The sequence below is a fragment of the Triturus cristatus genome, chromosome 3_2 (genome assembly GCF_964204655.1).
Source record: "Triturus cristatus chromosome 3_2, aTriCri1.1, whole genome shotgun sequence".
Classification (NCBI taxonomy): Eukaryota; Metazoa; Chordata; class Amphibia; order Caudata; family Salamandridae; genus Triturus; species Triturus cristatus.
In genome coordinates this window covers 991634838-991656577 of record NC_140584.1, presented here as the reverse complement: position 1 = coordinate 991656577, position 21740 = coordinate 991634838, and the positions used below count along the sequence as shown (strand labels likewise).

The window sequence follows — 21740 nt, the reverse complement described above, 5'->3', positions numbered from 1 at the left end:
TAGCACCTATTTCACATATATTATAAAGGCCCCTCTTGTGCAGTACAAAAAGAGCATTATGTAGCGCAAGCTTGAGGAGACATTGGGACCCGTGTGGTAGAAACAGGAACATAGCTGTAGTGTCTTCCAGAGCAGGCATTGGGATCACTGTGTAAATTCAAGAGCATGGCTGGATGTTGTTGGAAGCAAACAGTGTGAGGCCATGAGTACAACTGGATATTTTATTCGTAGTTATATTTGTCCTTTCTTGGTGGCGGCATTGGAGGGAGTGGAGCAAGAGTACAGTTTCATTAAAGTAGGGAATTGTCTCACTTGTTGAAGGTCTTTGTTCAACAGCAGGACTTTGGCTTACTCATGGTTAGGTGTGGGTTGTCAAGTGGGTATCACAGCTGGAATATCTGTAAACAATCATCAGTCTCTTTATCCTCAATACGTCATTGCTCTCTTTTCCAGGAAAGAACCCATCAGCTATTGACACCAATATAGGGGGACGCAGTGCGGGGATGATCGTAATCACCACCATCCTCTCCATCCTTCTCGCCATCTTGCTGGCACTGATGATTGCTGTCCTATTGTCTGGATGGTAAGCCATAGGCCTCAACATTCTTTTTTTTAATTTTTTTTTAATGTTTTTTATTGGCATTTTCATATTGCAAAGACAGATTGCAGTATGATACATGTAATTTAACTTCATTTCATGCATTTTGCATCATTGAATATTGCTATCCTCGCATTAAGTGGACATGTATCCTGTCTTTATTCAATTCTTACAATAAACAATTCCTATGTAGAACTGGGATGCAAAACTGGGATAACGTTCATGGGATCCAGGGTATTTGTATGGGACGGGGGAGTCAGGGTTGGTACGCATCTCGCTTGTTGGTATGTCCGAGTGCTGGGGGGGGGGGTTGGTCCAGCCCTTATGTCTTATCTTTGAGGGCCTCAATATTCTTTAACTCGGGCGAGAACATGTGTAGGTATCTCATCTTTGTGTTTAATAATGGTGCTATGGGTCATGCAGCACCAATTCTGGTTCTGGGAGCATTTCACATATTCCATGGTTATCTTCGGCAATAAGGAAGAATCACTGCAGACCGCCCTATATGTAAGTAAAAAAAAAATTACAACTTAAACTCAGAGTTGTGCATCATGCCTGAGGGTGATGGAGTTGGATGTTGTTACTAAACACAACGTATCTGCCAATTGATCCCCTTTTAAAGACATTGGGATTTTAGGCCCAGGCTTCACCTTCCACATGCAAAGTTGTTATGGGTAAAAAGTCAGGACTTGCTGAATTTGGCACAAATGATAGGAGTGGGGGAGGGGATGAAGCGGGGGGGGGGGGGTCATTATGGCAGTCAGTGGATAGAATGTGCTGGAACCTGTGAGGCTGAGGTCTCCGACACATCAGACGCGCCTATAGGGCTGCCGACAGGAACTTCCATAGAGCTCGAGCCCTAGGCCTTGGGAACCCGTGAGCATCAGGAACCAGGCCTAGTTCTGACCCCACTGACCAGGTACAGAAACAAATGGGGAGGATTCAGAAATATTTTTTACAATTTGTAAGAGGCGCCATGTGCAAAATGTCTATGCTACTGATCCCAAACGATGTCTGGAAGGGTAGGGGTGGGTGGGGACTCAGAAACATTTCCATTTGCACAGTGGATACATTTGTATATTTGTATGATGGGCTTGAGAATGTCTGACTGAGTGGCAGAAAAAGGAGCATAATTCATAAAAGCATGTCTAAGGGTATCAGTTACCTAGTCATGGGCTGTCAGTCACCGAGTCACTCAGTGCTGCTGCACTCATTGGGGTATTTATTCTTCGAGTGGGATTCCCGAGAAGCACGTGTGGATTTACTTCTTTGCAGGGCAGGTGTAAGTGCGTTTCCAGTGTGGGAATGGTGAGGGGTCACAAACACACCTCCAAATTTACCATGAGTGTGGTAGAAGGGATTTTCCATAGAAACAATACTCTCCTCACTAAGAGACAGAAAATGTTAACATTCAAATACAAATTTGTGTAACATTTCCGTGTGCAAAATTGAACTGGAGCGACTTCTGTCTTTCTAGGTGCCAGTGTGACAGCATTTGGAGATGAGATCTCACGTTTGTATGATTGCACTTAGGGGTGCCCCTTCTGGATCCTCGGGTGGTGCGTGCAGGGGGCATTGGCTATGTCTGAACTGACTGGCAGAGCCTTAGAGAGGCTGTGACTGATTAGACAATGTGAGCGAGGAAACACTGGCAGTGAGACGAGGAGGGAGGAAGGCTGCTGTAGACCCTCACCCCGTGAAAAGACAGAGAACAACCTGATGCACCCCGAGAGTCCCAAAATTAGGAGTGGGCCACCCGGGGGGACGAGCTGGTTCCGTAGGGACCCAGGGGCTGGGTGGACTGGCACAAGCCTGGCGTGAGCTACCGGTGTGCAGATTACCCCAGAATCCCCTGGCCTCGCGCCATTTCTGAGGCGCAGATGGCGGGTCACAGTGGAAAGGAAATGGAGTTATCGGGAACTGGGAGGACTGCGCTCCTGCAGTGCTGCATGTGTGTTACCCTCATGCATGGGTGCCTGCTTCTGTGATGCCCTAGAGCGTGGGTACCTAATGGAAGCCTGTAAATGTGTTACTGTATCTGCATGTGGCATTTTTTGTCTTTTGGTGTGTTCTACAATATTGAAGTTTTAATATCAAGCCGAATTTATGTCGTCCGCAAAATATCAGCTACTAACATATGAGATAAGTTGATGTGGCGTAAACGATAGAAAATATACCCATCTCCATATGTGCGTTCATTAATAATATGTTTTGTGTCTGTGCCTGCTGTCAGTGCATTAAGTCAGTCAGGGCAGCATTATATGCTATATAACAACTCTTATTTTAGCGCACTTGACGTGTGATGGCTTCGCCCATCCCTTACAAACTGTAATAGGGGTACTGACATCTAACAATCTATCAGCCTTATGGCTCGTCAGAGGTGTCCCAGGCACACCTTGTAGGAAAGTAGGATCTGCTTCTTATGGTTATCCCCACTTTTTGCCTGAAGTTGCACTGTTTTTGACTAGTCTGACTGGGATCCTGCTAATCAGGACCCCAGTCTATTAGCTTTCTCCTTTAAATTGTCATGCATGTACTTTGGTACACTCCAGATTGGATACTGGGGTACCCTTATAAGTCCCTAGTATATGGTACACATGTACCCAGGGCATAGGTAGTCCAGAGGAATCTCATGGGCTGAAGCATGTATTATGCAACCCATGAGAGGTCATGCAAAATGGAACTACGGGTCTGCTACTGCAGCTTGTGTAAGCTGGTTCTTGCACCACTTACTTCAGATATAGGTTCACTATATCTATAGGTCACTACACTTAAAAAATATAAGTCCACCCTATTGCAGGCCTTATCCAGCCTGAAGGCAAGGTGCTGGGTTTTATGTGAGAGGGTGCCCCTGCATGAGCAGAGACCCTCTGCAGCCTTCGGAGACCAATCTCCCGGGTTGTTTGTGACTCAGCCGGACAAATGCTATCTCGAAAACGGCTGCATAGAAACATATTGTGTTTGGTATCAAACACCTTGGAATCATACCTCCACACTGATAACTGATGTGGGAGGTATGATTTCACCCTTCTGAAAGCGGCTTCGTGGGGTCACTGGTCTATCCGGTGCCAGCCTCATTGACCGGGACAACACAAAATGGATGCTGCACAGAGACACATTTCTGCCCTCATGCTGCTGAGCTTAGCTCAAGCAGAGGAAGGCAGGACAATAGGCATCCTGTCACTGGGAGGTGTGACCACCTCCCAGACAGAGTTTAGTGTATTGGGGCTGCGTGGGTGCACACTGAGAGTGCCTGAAATTCTGCACCTGGGGCACAATTGATGTCCCTGTGCATAGTCCAGTTCCAACCAGTTCTGGGAGCCATTGGCTCCTGCTCTGGCATGAAACTGGACAAAGGACATGGGTGTAACTACCCCTCTGTCCTGACCCTCCCCTAGGAGGGTCCCCCGAATCTGTCCAACTCTCTCCCGTGGGTACAAAATGGCTTACCTGGCTGTAAGACTTTAGATTATACGTGGACAAGATTCTACAAGAATAAACCACTGACCTTCAACCGTCTGGACACCCTGGACTTCGCTGGACCTCGATTGGGCTCGACTTCATACCCCTCTCCGTCCAAAGCTTTGTCTGTGCCCTTGCTCCATACAGGCTCTGTGCAGGACCTGTTGTGCACTAAGTACAACTGAAGAATCTCCCTTGGAGTGAAGGAGTCACTCCCCTGCCCTAGCAGGCACCTCAATGCAACTGACCAGTCTGCTGCTCCTGAGCTCCCGAGCTCCTGCAGACTCCGAAGATTTCTAAACACAGGAGGCAGGTTTGTGAAGGTCCCTGAGGTTCATCTGCCCTCTCAGCGAGTTTGAGGCCAGTGTTCCTCGTGGGGACTGCCTAACCCAAACCCCTGTGCACCGCGTCCATTTACAGTTGCATATCCGTGTTGGCGATTCGTGAGCTTGTGCATTGGACTCCGTGTAGTCCTGACCCTGAGCAGTATTTGCACCAAAGAACTCCGGCCTCCTCGCACCGAGAGCTCCGTGGGCTGGTACTTTGCAATCTTGCTCGAGGTCCCCTCGCGACTCCTGGTCATTCGGCCTGTGGGTCCTCCTGAGGGTCATCTTGATTTCTGTTGGGCTTTTCTGGTTGCTCCAGACATGCCCTGACTCCCCATTACTTGGTGAGTTCCCTGGACCTTGCTGGTCCACACCGAAACCTGCTTGACCTGCCTGGGTTGCTTTTGGCAAGGCTTGTTGGTGCTCTAGCTGGACACCGACCCCTCAGCACTCGACATTCTTCGTGGGACAGCTCGCATCTGGCTCCTGGTTGTCGTCGACATCTCCTAGGCCTCGTGGCTGCAGAGTTAAGCATCCCTTCTTCGCACCTGAAGCACCCGACATCGGTGGGCATTCGTCTGTTGAACCCCTGGTCACTCTAAAGTGACCCAGACTCTGTCCCCTCTGCTGTCAGGTTCCTTCCTTCCAGAATTCAGGTTTCCACCGGACCCTTTTCTCCTTCACGGTAGCAGTACTTCTTCACAGCCCTCCATTGAGAACGACGGCAGTTACCGACACCATTCCAGACCTATACACCTGGCTCCTCTGGGAAGGGTAACTTGGGTTACTACGGTATCCACAGGTGGGGTGCTTCTCCAACCTCTTAAGTGCCAAAGGGTTTGCTCGAAGTCCTCCTAGAAGGGTCCTTAAACTTTAAAATTGCAATCGCAACTTCCCCATAGAATTGTGTGGAGCCTGCGGTCGTGTTAGCACACTGCACCTGTCCTCCATGGGGTCCTTATCTACTCACCTTGGGTGGTTCCTTGGTGTCCCAGCGATTCTACGTGCTCTAGACCTTGTCTTCATCCCAGTCGTGATTGTTATACCACTATTTTAGTATATGGTTTGGTCTCCCCCTGGAGCCCCCTGTGTATTGTGCTACTTACAACTGTTCTATTGATCTCATATTGTGTGCTTTGTGTTCTATCCTCGTGTAGCGGGTAGTAGGGAGTGTTTTATTAATAAATGCATATTTTTATATAACTACTGTGTGGTTCTCCTTCATTTAATTAATTCAGGAGGTGATATTCTGGTAAAACAAGCTGCTTTATATTCCTTCAAGATTAGGCCTGAAGACTACTCTCAACACCTACCACTAGGACAGCTTTCTAAAGGTTATCTTTAACCTCATACATCATGGGGCGTGGCTACGAACGCCACGATGGCGGACGTGCACTGCTGAGGCTCCGGGCTCGGGCGCCTCTAATACTAATCATAGAGCGTCACAGAGGCTGGTGAATGGCTCCAGATCCGTCGGACCCTGCTATGCTGGGGGTGCGATGTGTGAGGGGACCTGAAGACGCTCACAGCCGTGGCCCCCGGGCGGGACCGCAGTACTCGGAACCTCCTGCGCCACGACCCATCTTTCAAGATGGCGCCGGCGGCCCTTTGAACAGCCCGACGGCGGTGTGGAGGCGAGGCCGGGCGTGTAGGCGCTTCGCGCCCGATTAGCACGGCGGCCAGACACCTCGGACCTCTGGTGATTCGGTGGAGGACTGTGAAGCGTGCGAGGACCGGTGCCCCTGCGGCGCTCACCATCCGGCGCATCGGGTGCCCGGTGAGGATTTGGAGTGGACTCGGAGGGCCCCCTCCCCCTTACTGGATATCTGAGGTGCCCGCTGCGGTTGGCGTTTGGGGGCTGCAGGGCAGCGTCAAGCATCGGCGGAGGACACGGGCCTTCTCGGGCAGGCTCGTGGGACATTGCCTGACCTCCGCATGGCCACCTGAGTGCACTGACTACCCACAGCAGGGGCTTTGATTCCACACACACCGCGGCGGTGGGCCCCCAGAAGGAGACACAGCGGCACGCCCTTGGGTCCCCTCCCGGGACTTGGGCGACGCCGGAGGCCAGGGCGGACCGACGCGGCGGATTACACCACCGGAGGGAGTCGGCACCCGGTAGGCTGTGACTCCACACGGAACGCTTAAGGTACCCAGTGTGATCGGCACATAGTGGGTGAGCGGGAGCAACTACAACTGTTGGGGGGGGCAAAGCGATTTCAGGCCCCATCACCGGCCGAAAACATCCTTTGCCTGACCCCAACGTGGATGCCCATGTGACACCTGGCTCTACCGCAAGTCCTTCACAGGGGCCCAGGCTGTGCGGAGGTGGCGACCGAGGTCCCTGGGTCTACTTGAGGCACGCCATCCGCCCACTAGAGTGCCATCGGTGAACCTACGCTGTGTATCTGCTTCACTGGTACCACTGAGAGAGCGCGTCTCGAGAGGGTGGCCTAACGACCAGAGCACATCACCCGCTGTCCTCCATCCCTGGCGGAGGCGCTCCCCGCTCCTGGGTCGCCTCGCGCCGCTCCCTGCTTGGGCTCCCTGGCGGGAAGTGGGAGCCAGCATACTTCAAGGACTGCCTCTTTGCGGGGACGTGCCCGCGCCGTCCACTGACAATACAGAGCCCCTGCTTATCGCATCCGCTGAAGCACTGCATCTTCGGGGACCTGCAGGTCCCGCCCGATGGTGGCGGCTCTCCTCTCCCACACAAGACGAAGATGGGGAAACCAAGGCCTATGTAGCACAATGCCGTACCGGAAACTGCCCCGGAAAATATGCCGAAAACCTCCACATGGTCCTCTACGACTGCGCCCTCATCAGACCTCTCAATCTCGGACAAATTGGACAAAGTCCTTGCCGCCATTGAACTGTCCCGAATATCGATGGAAGAGCAACTCGGTACGCTGACGACGGAGGTCAATCTTCTCCGAGACGATCACCGTTAACTTGCTGATCGGGTGAGGACGGAGGAACGGACATTGGAGGAAATACAGCCTACACTAAAAGAACACCAGACGACACTCCAAGGAATTCTCACTCGCTTATCTGCGGTGGAGGAACGAGTACAGGACTTAGAGGGCCGCTCGAGACGCTGCAACATCAGAGTGCTGGGACTGCCGGAGGGCATTGAGGGGGCAAATCCCATAGACTATATGGACACATGGCTCAAATCCTTCACCCCAGCAGCAGACCGAACAGCGTTTTTTTCAATTGAACGAGCCCATAGGGTGCCTGCCCGAAAACCCATACCTGGGTCGGCCCCCAGACCACTACTCGCTAAATTCCTCCACTTCCGGGATCGCGACGCAGTACTCCGGGCGGCGCGGCAAGCGGCATTGCTCCGGATAGAGAACAAACAGATAATGATCTTTCCGAACTATGCCCGAGCGGTGCAGCAACAAAGATCATCCTTCCTAGACGTGAAGCGGAGACTGCGTGAAAACAACATTCAATATGCCTTACTCTTTCCGGCTCGCCTCATGATCCTTCCCAAGGGCTCCTCCATTTTCTTCATGACCGCAGAGGCGGCACATGACTGGGCGGACCAACACTGCACGCGGACAGCCGACGCTCACCCCAAAGGTGGCTCACCTCTCAAAACTTTCCGTGCTAGAAAGCGCCCTATGAAGCTCCGCAACACCGAGCTGAATACGGCGTCCGGCACCCATGACTCGCCGGATCTAGAACAGATCATGCGGGAGAGGCGCGAGGCGTTACAAGCGGTAATCGATCTGCGCTCCACCCAACGTTCAGAATCCATTGATCGTCCTCCACACATCTTTTCATCGGAAGGCGAAAATGACAGCGATGACACCACTTCGGGGGCTGGCTCAGTGGCACCCCCCAAGGTCACCCCACAAACGGCAGAAGGGCTACTGGATGGAGAAGCCTTTCCCTTCTCACCGTGACTCAGCCCCGTACAACAGACTATCTAACTGTATCCTTATAAGTAATGTCCATTATGTGCCCACTGTTGAGAACAAAGAGTTTGATACTCTGCAAGTGAAGCGCAATGATTCTTCTACATGCCCGTTAGACACGCGGCCTCGCATTTGCATGTCGCCACCCCCCATCATATAGAGCAGGTTTCCCCCCCCAGTGTTATGGGAGGGAGTTTGGACACACCGTCTCTCGAACGATGAGTCCTTTGCATTGGGACTGTTTCCCGAACCCTTGCACGCTGTTTGTATCCCAGTTCATATATGTCCCATTTCGTCATGGACCCCCACACTCACACAGCTGAACACTTGAGTGGCCAGGTTCATCTCTCCTCTATTCTTCGAACACGCAGCAAATCCCTAGGAGACCATCTACTGACCACTCTGGCGGGCATCTCACCCAACCCACACACAACATACACTACACATGGCGACGTTAGCGAAAAATGCAGATGTTAACATACTCACACTAAATGCACGCGGCCTCCACACCCCACGCAAACGTTACACGATCTATGCCTACGTGAAGCGCCAGAAAGCGTCCATCCTTTTCTTACAGGAAACCCACCTTAATGTAGCGGAAGCAGGCAGGGTGCACGCAAAGTGGCGCGGCCTTATATGTGCGACAACTTACTCATCATTTGCCCGCGGAGCACTGATCTGGGTTCGTCCAGGAACTCCGTTCCGGGAGCTCAGACGGGTGGTGGACGGGGAGGGCATATTTGCCCTATTGGAGGGACTTTTAGATGGTCAGGCCATCCTACTGGGAAGCATATATGCCCCGAATGTTGAACAAGACAAATTCTGGGACAGACTCACGAAAACCCTAGCCCAATTCACACACGTACCCTGGATACTCGGGGGGGACTATAATTGTATTCTGGACCCAGGACTGGACCGTTCCTACCCCCCTCTCCCGCACTCCCCCACTCACAGACAAATAGAGAGATTCAAGACATGGGTCGCACACTGGTCACTCACGGACGCATGGAGACTACACCACCCTCAAATGCGTATGTACTCCTTCCACTCCGTCCCCCACAACCTACGAGTCAGGCTGGACCGTTTCCTATGTACAGCAACACTACTCCCGCAGGTATGTCACACAGATTACCTAGGTAGGGTCGTCTCCGATCATGATGCACATCTTTTAAGCCTTCAATGGAGACCCCCACATCCCCCTGTCCCCACATGGCGCCTATCACGAGAATGTCTGATGGACCCAGTCTTCACGCACGGGCAGAGACGTAGTATTCAAGAATACTTTACCCACAACACGGGGACCGCATCCTCAATCCTAGTTAAATGGGACAGCTTTAAGGTGGTGGCCAGAGGGGAATGCATTCAACAGAGAGCCTGGGCGAAACGTACCCTGGAGCAGGCCTTCGACAAAGCGGAAAAGCGGCTCGCTAATGCCACAAAGACCACCGACTAATCGGTGGCAGCAGCGACACAACTCGCCCAAGCTAAATCAGAGTACCATGTAGCATGCGCGGACCTACGGCGTTACAACTTTCGGGCCTATGCGACCCGAATGCATAAAGATCGCGACAAAACGGGCACACTATTATCGTGGCTAGCTAAACAAGACACGGAGGTGCAGCCCATCACGTCAATAATTAATCATCATGGCACCCTGGTACAATCCCAGGACAAGATCCTTCAGGCGTTCCATCAATATTACAGTGGCCCTCTGTCATGGAGTCAGGAGGCAGTCAATCACTTCCTGGACCCCCTCCCTCTCCCCCAGATATCTGACGCAGATAAGACAGACCTAGATTCGAAGATACAAACCTCTGATATTACAAATGCCATAAGTGCCCTGGTCCGCAACAAAGCCCCAGGCCTGGACGGGTTTCCGCTGGAGTACTACGCCACCTTCTCCACCCAGCTGACCCCCCGTTTATTGACAGTGCTGGACACAGCACTGCAAACCGGTGAACTGCCCAGGTCCATGAGAGAGTTGGTGATCGTAACGTTCCCGAAGCCCAACCGTGACCCCCAACTTTTAGCCTCTTATGGGCCTATAACACTTCTCACAGCCGATTGTAAAATCTTGGGGAAAATACTGGCGGAGAGATACTCCCAAATCGTGCGTCCGCTGGTGCATCCAGACCAGTGCGGATTTGTCCTGGGCAGGAATACCTCGCAGAACATACGCCGTCTTTTTCACATCCAGGATCAGATCGGCAATCGCTTTCCCAGAGCGGCGTGCCTGGTCTTGGACCTCGAAAAGGCTTTCGACACCCCAACGTGGCAGTACCTGTTCCCGGTTCTCCGGCGGGCTGGTCTTGGTCCCAAACTCATAGCTTATACCCACCTTCTATATACTAAACTCACTTCCCGAATCCGCATTGGACGCCACATCTCCCCGGAGTTCGCGATACATAGGGGTACACGACAGGGTTGCCCCCTCTCACCCCTGTTATTCGCGCTGGCCGTTGAACCTTTAGCTATCCGTCTCCGCCGGGAGGGACAGGGCTGGGGCATCCCGCTTGCAGATGCCACACACTGTGTATCACTGTATGCCGTTGACTTTCTCCTGTATATACGGGACATCGCAGCAGATCTCACTCTACTAGGGACCGCCTTGACCGAATTTGCCGACGCCTCGGGCCTAAAGGTGAACTGGGATAAATCTACGGTGTACCCCCTACATCCGAACGCTACCCCTCAGGAGGTCTGGATTGGTGACCAGAAAATAAGCTGGACCGCGGAGGCCCCTCGCTATCTGGGGATTCGCCTATATCATTCACCCACCGACATCTTCGAGGCTAACCATCGTAGGGCACTCGCCAGTATACGATCCATCATCGGGTTTTGGCGGAATCTCCCGCTGGCCCCGATTGGCCGAGTGGCTCTCGCAATAATGATTTTGGTTCCACGACTACTTTATTATTTTACCAACCTTCCAGTAATTCCGCCCCGTTCCTTCTTTAAAGATTTGGACGCACTTCTTGGCTCCCTGATATGGGGCAAAGGCCGACACAGGATCGCACTGGCAAAATTAAAACTACCTACGACACAAGGGGGCCTTGGAGCCCCATCATTCGAGGCCTATTTCTTGGTTGGCGCAGCTTCAACGGCTCTCCTACTGGACGGCTGACAGGTACACGTCCGAAACATACACAGTCGCGGGACGGGTGGAGGCACCGGAACTGCACCGCCTACTCATACCGGGATCCCGTCCCATAGGGACCTGCCCCCTCCAGGTGGAAGTAGCCCAGAAATGTATCCAGCGCATACACCGCATGACACCAGACCGACCCCCGTAGACACCGCTGCTGCCACTGGTGGGCTGGCCTAAAAACACCCAATTCTTTACCCCTGCCATGCTCCGGGAATGGACATCCAGTGATGTCACCGAAGCAGAAATACCTTTCGAAGAGGGACAACTTAGGCCATTCCAACAACTTATTGACGACTATGACCTCCCCCCAGGTCAATTTCTGCGGCACCGTCAACTCCTCAGCCACTACCGACCGTACTACGATCTTACACTAGGGGAGCCCCCCACACACCCAGTCCTTCACATGATATTACGAATGGGAGCGGGCCGCCACCTCACCACATGGCTGTATAAATCAATTAGGGAATTGACACCTCCATTACTAGAACCCCTTCAGACTCTCTGGGAAGGGGAGGTGGGACGGGCATTCCATGATAATGAGTGGGAAAGGGCACTCGAATTCCCCAAAAAAGTGTCCAGGAATGCCCGTTACAAGAATATACAATTTTACATTCTGCATAGGGCCTACTTGACACCAACACGCCTGCAGAGTTTTTATCCTGATACAACTTTCCTTTGCCCTCGCTGTCAGGCGCAAAGTGCAGATTTCCACCATATGTTTTGGGCCTGTCCGGATATCCAGACCTACTGGTCATCTAGCTACACGACACTCCGCGATCTTACCGGACTCCCCCATCTGGCCACATGGGAGTGTTGCGCGCTGGGAATACAGCGGCCGGAGGAAACATCACAAAGTGCCCATACGGTTTGTCTCCTTAGCGCACTTACTGGCTAAACGCTGCATAGCTCTGCATTCGCGCTCCCCTTCAGGCCCCCCGATTGCAGCATGGGAGGGGGCGGTGCTCAAATGGGCTGCAGCTGAGGAGGATGCCTTGCGGGAGGAGGAAGCGAAAGGCATACGGAAAACCTCAATATCCCTGGAATGGGCGCTTCTGCTACACCAATTCAAACAGTCTCAGTCCCAGGATGACACGATCACGAGTGCGACAACCCCCAATGCCACACAGCGGTCTACGATGCAAACCCACACAGTTGGAGCTCCCTCCTGATAATGCACACCCATCCGGGGACTGCTGGGCTCCCGCCCCCACCACCAAGACCCGTTCACCTATACCGCGCGCCTGCCTGCGCACTCATATTCTCCGTAGGGAGATGCAACTGTGCCGCCACTTAGTTCCTTGAGGGACCATGCGTTTCCTAGTCTGGCTGTACCACCTAAAACTCCATGACGACCCCTAGTTTGATTCCCCCCCCGGTTTGTTCCTTACTTGGCAAACATGTGCTATTGTGCATACAGCATCTACAGGAACTTGAAGTAATTGTAAATGCCTATAATGATACTAGCTGATCAGACATAAATGTATCATGTTAATGCAGATAAATACAAATGTGTAACAACTGTAATAATAAATGCCAATAAAAAGAATTAAAAAAAAAACAATCTTTAACCTCATACATCATAAGGTTCCTTTGGACTGGTGCAAGGTGCCCACTTTAATTAGTGGACATCATATACCAGGCCAACTTCTCACACACCTGACTGCGTCAGCCCTACTGATCTCTTTCACCTGTTTGACATGTGACTGACTCTTCAAAAGCCCTTCCAGCCTTCATGGGTGCATTTACAATGTTGTTTCATCTGCCCCAGCCCCAGGGCCGGTTAGAGGTGCACCTAAGACGTGGCTGAGTCTGCCTGTGAAATAGTATCCTGTCAGAGACGCATGTGCCATGGAAATGTGCCTCCTTCAGTCCAATTTACCATTAAACTCATTCACAGCAACACTAGAATTAAAACAAAGGCCAAGTTACCTTGGTCTGTGCGTTTAAAGTATGTTCTTATCACTGTTACTGTTGAAACAAAATGCACTGTTAATGCTTATTAAGAAAGGTCATGACTGAGTAAGAGTGAGGGAGCTGAGTACCAGCAGCTCATCCTATTTACCCAGTGAGGGCAGGCTGGGGCTGCCACTCAGACATCACCTATATGTCTTCAGTGTGCTGATCACTTTTACATAATCTTTGAGAAACACACTCCCTGGAAACACATCTGTAAAGCTGGGTTGCCATGGAGTCCTTGGAAGAAAGAATGTTGCTGGCCCTTATCTCCTGCTGGCAAATATCTAGGCATGGCAGGCAGTGGGGCCACAGACTAGGGCCAGTGTAGGGCTGTGGGAGAAATAAAATGTTGGTATAATCCCACCAAAACATATTTATTTTCAGATTGTTTTCATTCTAGAAATGAGACATGACTATGCAAGTCAAGGAAGTTGAAATAGTCCCTCTGTCTTACCTAAACTATACCTCTTTTAAAGAGTTGGGCATTAGGAGCTGTTAGGTATCTCAGTGCCATGTAAAATGTGAATGTGAGCTGCTGGCGCTGTAATAAGCTAACTGTCTATCTTTCTCTTGCAGGAGAGAACTTTGCCAGCGTCCAACGTTGGTGCGCACCGGTTTCTACAACGTGAGTCGCTTTGGACCGCCTTTTCGATCACCTTTTGGATCGCTGAGAATCTCCTCCTACAACACCCACCATATACCACAAGTGCGTGCCGCTGAGGGCTGAGCGGCAGAATGATCGGACCCTACCAACTGCTCCCGGGTCTGGCCTAGTCTTTCGCCCTACAACTACCGTCCCATTCATTGAGCCGGGCTACAAACTTCCTGAACAATTTCTTCAGTGGAGTCACTGTGTGTTGTTCACACTATCAAACAAAAAGGCGAGTCTTTCTTCTGTTTTGATTCTGCCCACCCATCATTCCTGCTTGCAAGTCTACCCCGCTACTCTGTAGCAAAGTGAGCCAGCCTTTGCCAATGCACTACTTACTGTCCTGATAGCATGCTTTGCTTAAGTCACCAAATCAAAAACTGAAGATCCCAGAATGCCTCTACAACAGGATTCTCAAAAAACTGCATCCATTTGGCAAGGAGATACGTAGTGCATGTGAAATATGCCCAAGAAAGAATTCTCAAATGACTTTTCTTGGTCTATAATTCCCACATTGCCACATAACTACGTTTCTTCAGAACACCATGTTTCCAGACCTGGGCTTGCCCCCTACAACTCATTATTTTTGGGTATATCAATTCATTTTATTCGGTGGAAGCAACTCTTCATGAAAATTCCCAGGAGCCTTCTGTTGTCAAACGAAATCCCAGTACTGGAACTAGGCGGCAACGCTCTGTATGATGGACTGGCTTTTTCCTGCCTCGAGGAACAGCTGCCATGATTGTTAAGAACGGGAAATGGGAAAACAAAATTACCACTACCCTTCATCTAGTCCTGGTTCTGTTTTTCAACATCCTTGATTCAGAGTGGAATCTTGCAACAAGACCTGGTCCGTCTAGTTAAGGATGTTGCACAATGCCACTTTGTGCCATGCCACATTCGGATTTTGCATGGCATTCAGTGCTTAATTTGGAAAAGAATTAGTGCCAGGGCTCTCAACAGGAGGACAGTAGAGCTTGCGCCATCCGTTGCCCCTGGCAGCACTGCAAATGACAGCACGGACACACTACTCATCCTCACACTCTTAAAAGTGTGACAATTCATACTGCTACAGGGCCCCAAAGCTATAAGAATGGCTTTGGAGGCAAATACTAATCATTGAAAATGCAAATTGAATTAAACAGATGTTGTTGTGCTCTTACCTAAATTTGGCAGACACCACTACCATGTGGTAAACAATCATAAGCCCCAGTGCTGGCAATTAAGTGCAGGTGGTGAGCACTGGAAACACTGGCTCAAACTAAACACTGATGGCATTGAATTTGTTCGTAGATAATGAAACACAAACTCACAATCAATCAACTGCATATCGAGTTGGTGATTTGACTTTTAGAGGGAGTAGCTCCTCGCTGAGTAGCCACACAAGATACTGCTTTTACATTAGATCCCAAGATCTGAGTGGCAGCAGTGTCACCGTCACTCTCTTAAAGAGATGGGGTACATAAAGAAGTGCAATATTTACTTTCTTTTTTTAGGCTTAGACGCCTCTTTTTACATACCTGATCAGAGTTGTCTAGTTATTTATCCCAGAGGCAATCAAAAGTAGCACAATTTTAGACCAATGAGGTCGAGTCATTGTGATGACGATCATCACATCAGCACTTGCCCTGGCTACCTTACCATGGATTCTTTGGCTCTGTGTTAATTTGTGATCTGGCTATAGAGAGTCCTAAGTCACATGCCTCTCTACTCAAAACAGGCTACGACAAAATGGACAAAGGTTTTGTGACCTACCCCGGGGTACTTACATAGCCTAGAGATACCTTCAACAAGTGACAAGCCAACTGGCCGGTGGCACGCTGGCGTCTCCACATAGTATGTCTATTTGCCTGTGGCTCCAGGGGGAGATAAATCATTTTTGCCCTCAAATTATCTTTTTCCGTTCAACAATATCTCTGTTTGAAGTCGATGTTACTCTCACTTTAACATGCGACTGCTCTGTTGGTTACAAATATCTGTTTATGTTCCTCAATGCTGAGTTAGTTAGAAATTACCAGAAATTGAAGAAATTCTGATATTAGGAAATCAGGACTTCAGTTATCTCCTTGTCTGTAATTATCAGAGTCAAAGGTAAGATTGGTTTCAAGGGACTTGCTTTATAATTAAGGAGACTGCACAACCTCATCATTAATAGAGTTCTAGCATGGGGGCAAGGGAGGGGTGTAAAACAAGAACAGACGGATCACCTTTCATTGTGGTGACTTAGTTTTGATCATACGATGACCCTCCAGTGCACACATTTGAAACAGTTAAAAACGAAGGGAGTCATTACGATGGCAGTCGGACGAGCATCCGATCACCATCGTTGCGGGATTGAGACCAGCAGACAAGTAGTCGGCGGTCCCACCCACCAGATTAGGATGTGACAGCCGTGTAGGCTGTCATAAACATTCCTTTTTCAATTGCAGCATGTGCTGTGGCCCGGAAAAGGGCCGCAGCCCAAGGTGCAATTGAAAAAGGTATGTTTTCAAACATCCATGCACCGTGTGCCACATGGATGTTTGGGGGGGCACCACATGTGCCCTCCTGGCCACTTAGCGGATGCTGAGAGGGTACAGGGCCCAGCTGGGGGCCCTCAAAGTTCATTTACAGCTACTTGTTCATGCAGATGGGACCGTCATGAATAGGCAGTCGGAAACAGATATCCTAATCCCTACGGCGGTGCCTGCACAGGCACCGTACCCATTGCAGGGACTAGGAATGGGACCGCGGTCTGACGGGATCATTGATCCTGTCGGAGGCGGTGGTCATACACCCACCTCTGTGGTCTTGTCATCTGCATTGTAATGCAGCAGTCGGACCGATGCCCTTGATGGCAGGTGGACCATAGCCAATGGCCTTTCGGTGGTGGTGGTCCTCGTGCCATAATAAAGAAGGCCTAACTCTTTGTGGGACTCGTTCAAATTAATTTTACAAACTGGAACCTGCAAAACTTTGGAGACTACTACTGTGTTACAGATACAGTACCTAACAGAGAAGTGATGTAAGATCCCTTTATATCATCACGTGATGAGTAACAGTGGGATCTCATGAGACACAAATTCTATTGGGTTCAGGCAAATGTAGAACCATGGTGCCCTGGTTGGACATTGATTGGATTCTCTCGCATTTGACAATCCCAGAAAAGATCACAGTCAAAGTCATTCCATATGGTGGTGGCTTGTGGACTATCGACTGATGCTATTGTGTGTTTTTTTTCCTCAGCCCTAGTACTCTGAGCATGACACAGATTAGAATGTGCCAGACTGCAAAGCATCTAAAATGGGTATTTGAGTAACAGGAGAGTAATGTGTTGGTTTACTTAAATCTTCTCATTCAATCTTCTTTGATAAAAGTTATGCTGCACTTCAGAGGTTACCATTATCCCACTACCAGTTCAACACATTTTTCTACCACAAAGAACTTGAGTTTCTTAAAGGGCACTTCCAAATTGATTCAAGTGGGGGTAAGCTCCATCACCAAAATGTAAATGCTTATACAAAAAGAAAGAGATCTAGATCCCTGTCTTTTGTGGCTGTCAGGAATACCAGCTACCAAATCCTCTTGGGTTAGGGTAGATTGGGCAGGAGATCAATGCTGCAGCAGCGGCACCTCACCATCAATGATCCCATCAGTCAGGTACTGAAGCCGATTAACACTGGAACCTTCTCCCCATGAGAATTGATTTTAGCTACCCCTCACACCCTTCTTTGAAGACCAGGAGGAAAGCGTCTATAGATTCCACCTTTTTAAGAAGTCTTGGCATAAACACTGTGCTGGTATACCAGAAATTGTAACAAAACTGCTGATAATATCTCCAACACCAGTTTTTTTTTAAATCAAGTGAAAGCAATTAGGTATGTGCAGGATCAGTTCCAGAGGTCTTCTCACCATCAATGAACTTGCTAATCATCCGCATCCGCTTCTTCTGTCAGGAGTCTTCTTTCTTCCGGTACTTCCTTCTTCATCATGTGTAGTCTTCTAAGGTCCAGGACGGTTCTGAGGAGGTGATGGCTGAGGTACCAAACACATCCTACAGTTTAGCCTGTAATTTGAAAAACTCAACCACCCACACCTAACACTTTTCTCGAAGTCCCCACCTTGTTTTACAGCGCCTCTTCTTTTTCATACTGTAAAATTACCCAGAAGCCTGTTTCAAGATGACAGAAACCTTGTGCCATCAGGCAGCCACCCATCCAGCTCCCTAACCACTCCTCTATTTAGATGACCTCTCATCCACTCTGCCATGGGCAGACCTGGTTCGCCCTCCTTCTGGGGCTGGAGTCAAAGGGTCTCCAAGAATGAATAGGAGCAGATCCTGTCAGCACCATTTCTCATCAGATTCAGCAAGTCAACAAATGAAGCGTTGAGGCTATCCTTTGTTCTGAGAGCTGTCTGGTACCTCTACCATTATAGCTAATCCTTGCTAAGTGGCCAGTTGACAACACTTTTGCCTTCCTGGTTCTGGATGTCAGGCCATTGTCCTCTAGCAGACAGAGTCATCAACTCCAGCTAGGGATGTGTATTGAATTCTGGATGTGTGATGCATTTCAGAGCTGGTTTTAAACTTGTTCTTCCTCAAAAAGCCCAAAGCACATTTTTATGAAATTGTCCAATGAAGTTATCAATGTTTCGAATGAAGCTATCAAAAGTTTGCTTCCTCCATTAAATCAGATTTTTAAGATTAATGAAAAAATAACTTGAAATCACTTTTCCAGCATTTCCCGAAGGGAGGGTGAGAAATGCACACTTTGGGCCTGTGTTATGGAAAATATAGATAATCCTGAACAGTGGGAACAGCTTTAAGGCCTTTAGTCACTGTGAGGGCACAACTTTTAAAAATGTAGTGTGCTACCCTTTATATAGGTTAAGCACCCTGATTTGTGGGTTTGTCAGCCACACTTTAGGGTCAAGTATAGGTTTCCTTACATGCCAAAAGGTCTTTTCCTTGAGATGTGTTACTACAGTACCTTTAAACTGCAGCCCCACCACACACGATATTTAAATTCCACACCACTGATGTAATTTCAACATAATCTACCATGACCTTACATGAAAGTTAAAAATACCAATTTGGTGAAACCAGCTTTAGCAGTATAGTTTTTGGGCCAGAGTGCAAGCACTGTATCATTATATAGCATTGCCACTGTGCACAGAAGTCTGATACCAGCATAAATAGAGCCCAGAAAAAGGTTAACATTCTAAGGTAATTATGTTCCTTTGCTCCTTATAGCCCAGCAGTCAGACATGGCTGCCTTTGGTCATATTAAATGTGTACTACATTTCATTTCTTCAAACTGCAGAAGATGATGGAGACTATACCAAATGGGTTGGTCCTGCAGAAACTGCCATTAGAGTTGTATGCAAATAAACAACAGAGGAGGGGCTTCCACCAGCAAACACCAGGAGAGATCCTGGAACTCCAAAGTCTTGTGAGAACTGGTTGGAGACATAGAACTCTGTTAAATGTATCTTTGCTTGTATTCCTGCTGCATGTAACACTCTGTAAACTTCTGTAAAAATGTATTTATAAATAACTTATTTCTTGATCCCAGTGAGAGTGATGTTGCTTTGGGTTATGTGGATGCTGATGCTGCATTAACATGAAACCTCAGTACTACATTTTGCTGCATTATGTAAGTGCCAAGAACTCTCTGTGGAGTGGAGAGACCTACTGCCAGGAAGTCAAAGACAAACAACTTAGCAGATCCAATGCCTTCATCAGGTCTTTACACAATGTTTTATGGTGTGATCAACGGGCAGAACATCGGGGTCAAAATTATGAAATTGTAATAAGAAGAAGGAATATATGTAGAGAAGCATATAACAAGCAGTGTGTGTGAAGGTATGAAGAGTTTATATATAGCTTCACTAAGGTCTATGGATGTTTCTCACATTTCCATTTGAAAATAGGGACATTTGTAACAATGTTTCAACTTCAGTGGATCTCCACTGATAATCATAAGCGCAGAATAGTCCCACCCACATGCAGCTTCCCGGAGCACTTCTTTAAAATGTATGTTAAGTGTACATCTTTGCCTTACTTCAGGAAGGCCAAGTCTGAACATGTAACTTTAAACAAAATTGAGGGGCATATGCACAAGGGAATGGTGGAGAGTGTCGTTCAGCACAAAATGCTAATGCCAGGCTCCGCCATTCAGAAAACACAGGTATGCACCTTATTTACAGAGATACGGTGCACCCCTGAATTTTCCCTAGCGCTGGTGCCAAAGTAAGCTGCCTAGCGCCAAAGCAGGCATAGTGCGAGGGTGCCTGTGCTGAGGGAATGATTGTTAATGTACAGGAAGGTGTTCCTTCCTGTACATAAACAATCACAAATGATGATTTGTAACTTTTATGTGTGCTGTATCGTGCAGCATGCATAGAAGTTGCAAATCGTCATTTTGTAATGATTGTTTACCCGCACCTTGGCTATAATCTGGGCGTTGGAGGCAGTATTTGTGGCAGAGATCTTGTCTGGAGTGCTGGCTGCTCGCCACGTATTGCAGCTCATTCCAGTGTTTGCTTTGGTCCTCAGAGGAGGGGCCGGCAGGATCGGGTAGTTCACATCCCAAGGCAAACCACTCAGAACGAGCAAAGAATTCTGACATCAGTGTCACTGCCACAGGAGCACTAGCATCGGCTAATGGACATACTACATCTCAGCAGCGCTCCAAGACTGGGAAATCAGGAGCCAATATTATCAACATCAATAATAAAGCACCTGTGAAAGGAAAGCAGAGGCTAGAATTTACTAAATTGGGAGATGGAAAGATGGAAAGAGTGAATGACAAAATATTACACAGAGAAATACAAGATCGCCAGAGTAGCCAGCTGCAGCATCAGCAGTATCTCCATCAACAACAGCAGAGCATCACAGAATATTTTTTAGCTCTTATGACTACTGCTGGAGATCCCGCAATAGAATACCATGAGGCTGCAGCCTGAAAGACCTGCAGGGTAATGGTGCCAGCTTGGAGGGGAGTGCACTGCAAGTAATTTAGAAATAATGGTTGAAGGAAATAGCGCCAATAGATACTACTAGGCATGTCAGGGACTGTCTGGGACACAGTAAGGGACTTGGGCAAGGAATGGGAACTGGATAGAACAGGTACACAGAAAGAGGAGTACAGCGCTGCCCAGGATCACACAGAGAGTCATAGGGGGAAAAGGGATACAAAGGGGAAGCCTGTACAAGTAAACACGGTGGCTAAGACTAAAAGGGTGGGCACTCAAGAGGCAATTTAGCATTCAGAACAACTACAGCCAGGATGGAAGTGCACACGTATATATACACACACAACAACATTAACAATAAAGGTAATGTGGGGTAAAGCACTCGGGAGCTCCACATGGTTAGACTGAAGCTCAGTAAGTTCCTCACCCACGATTGCTGTTACAGCTACTGACTGCAAATACCCACATATAGGATATGCATGCAAAGGCAGGGTTGTGGAGCTGATACCTATGGTGATGTTATAAATGATGTTATAAATGCAATTCAAAGACAATACCCACAGTGAACAAGAAACACCAACTAGGTTGTCAGCTGTGCCCACAGATCCTGGTGATCAAACAGGAACACGCAAGGCAGTAACAGCAATGGGGTAGAACTAAATACAAGCAAAATAGACGCGGAGCTGGCAAGGAGGAGTGCCTAACAGGAAAGGAAGGA

The 21740-nt window shown here is 48.9% G+C and overlaps 1 protein-coding gene across 1 annotated transcript in view; it reads left to right on the top strand.

The window, feature by feature from the left end:
• LOC146858951 (uroplakin-3b-like protein 1) overlaps positions 1–19619 on the top strand; it is a 266907-nt gene extending 247288 nt beyond the window's left edge. The window contains exons 5-6 of the mRNA XM_085649602.1: positions 454–583; positions 13993–19619. Of these exons, the coding sequence (XP_085505728.1) occupies positions 454–583; positions 13993–14143 (281 nt within the window). The 3' untranslated portion in view covers positions 14144–19619. The remainder of the gene's footprint in view (positions 1–453; positions 584–13992) is intronic.
• The last annotated feature ends 2121 nt before the right edge of the window (positions 19620–21740 follow it).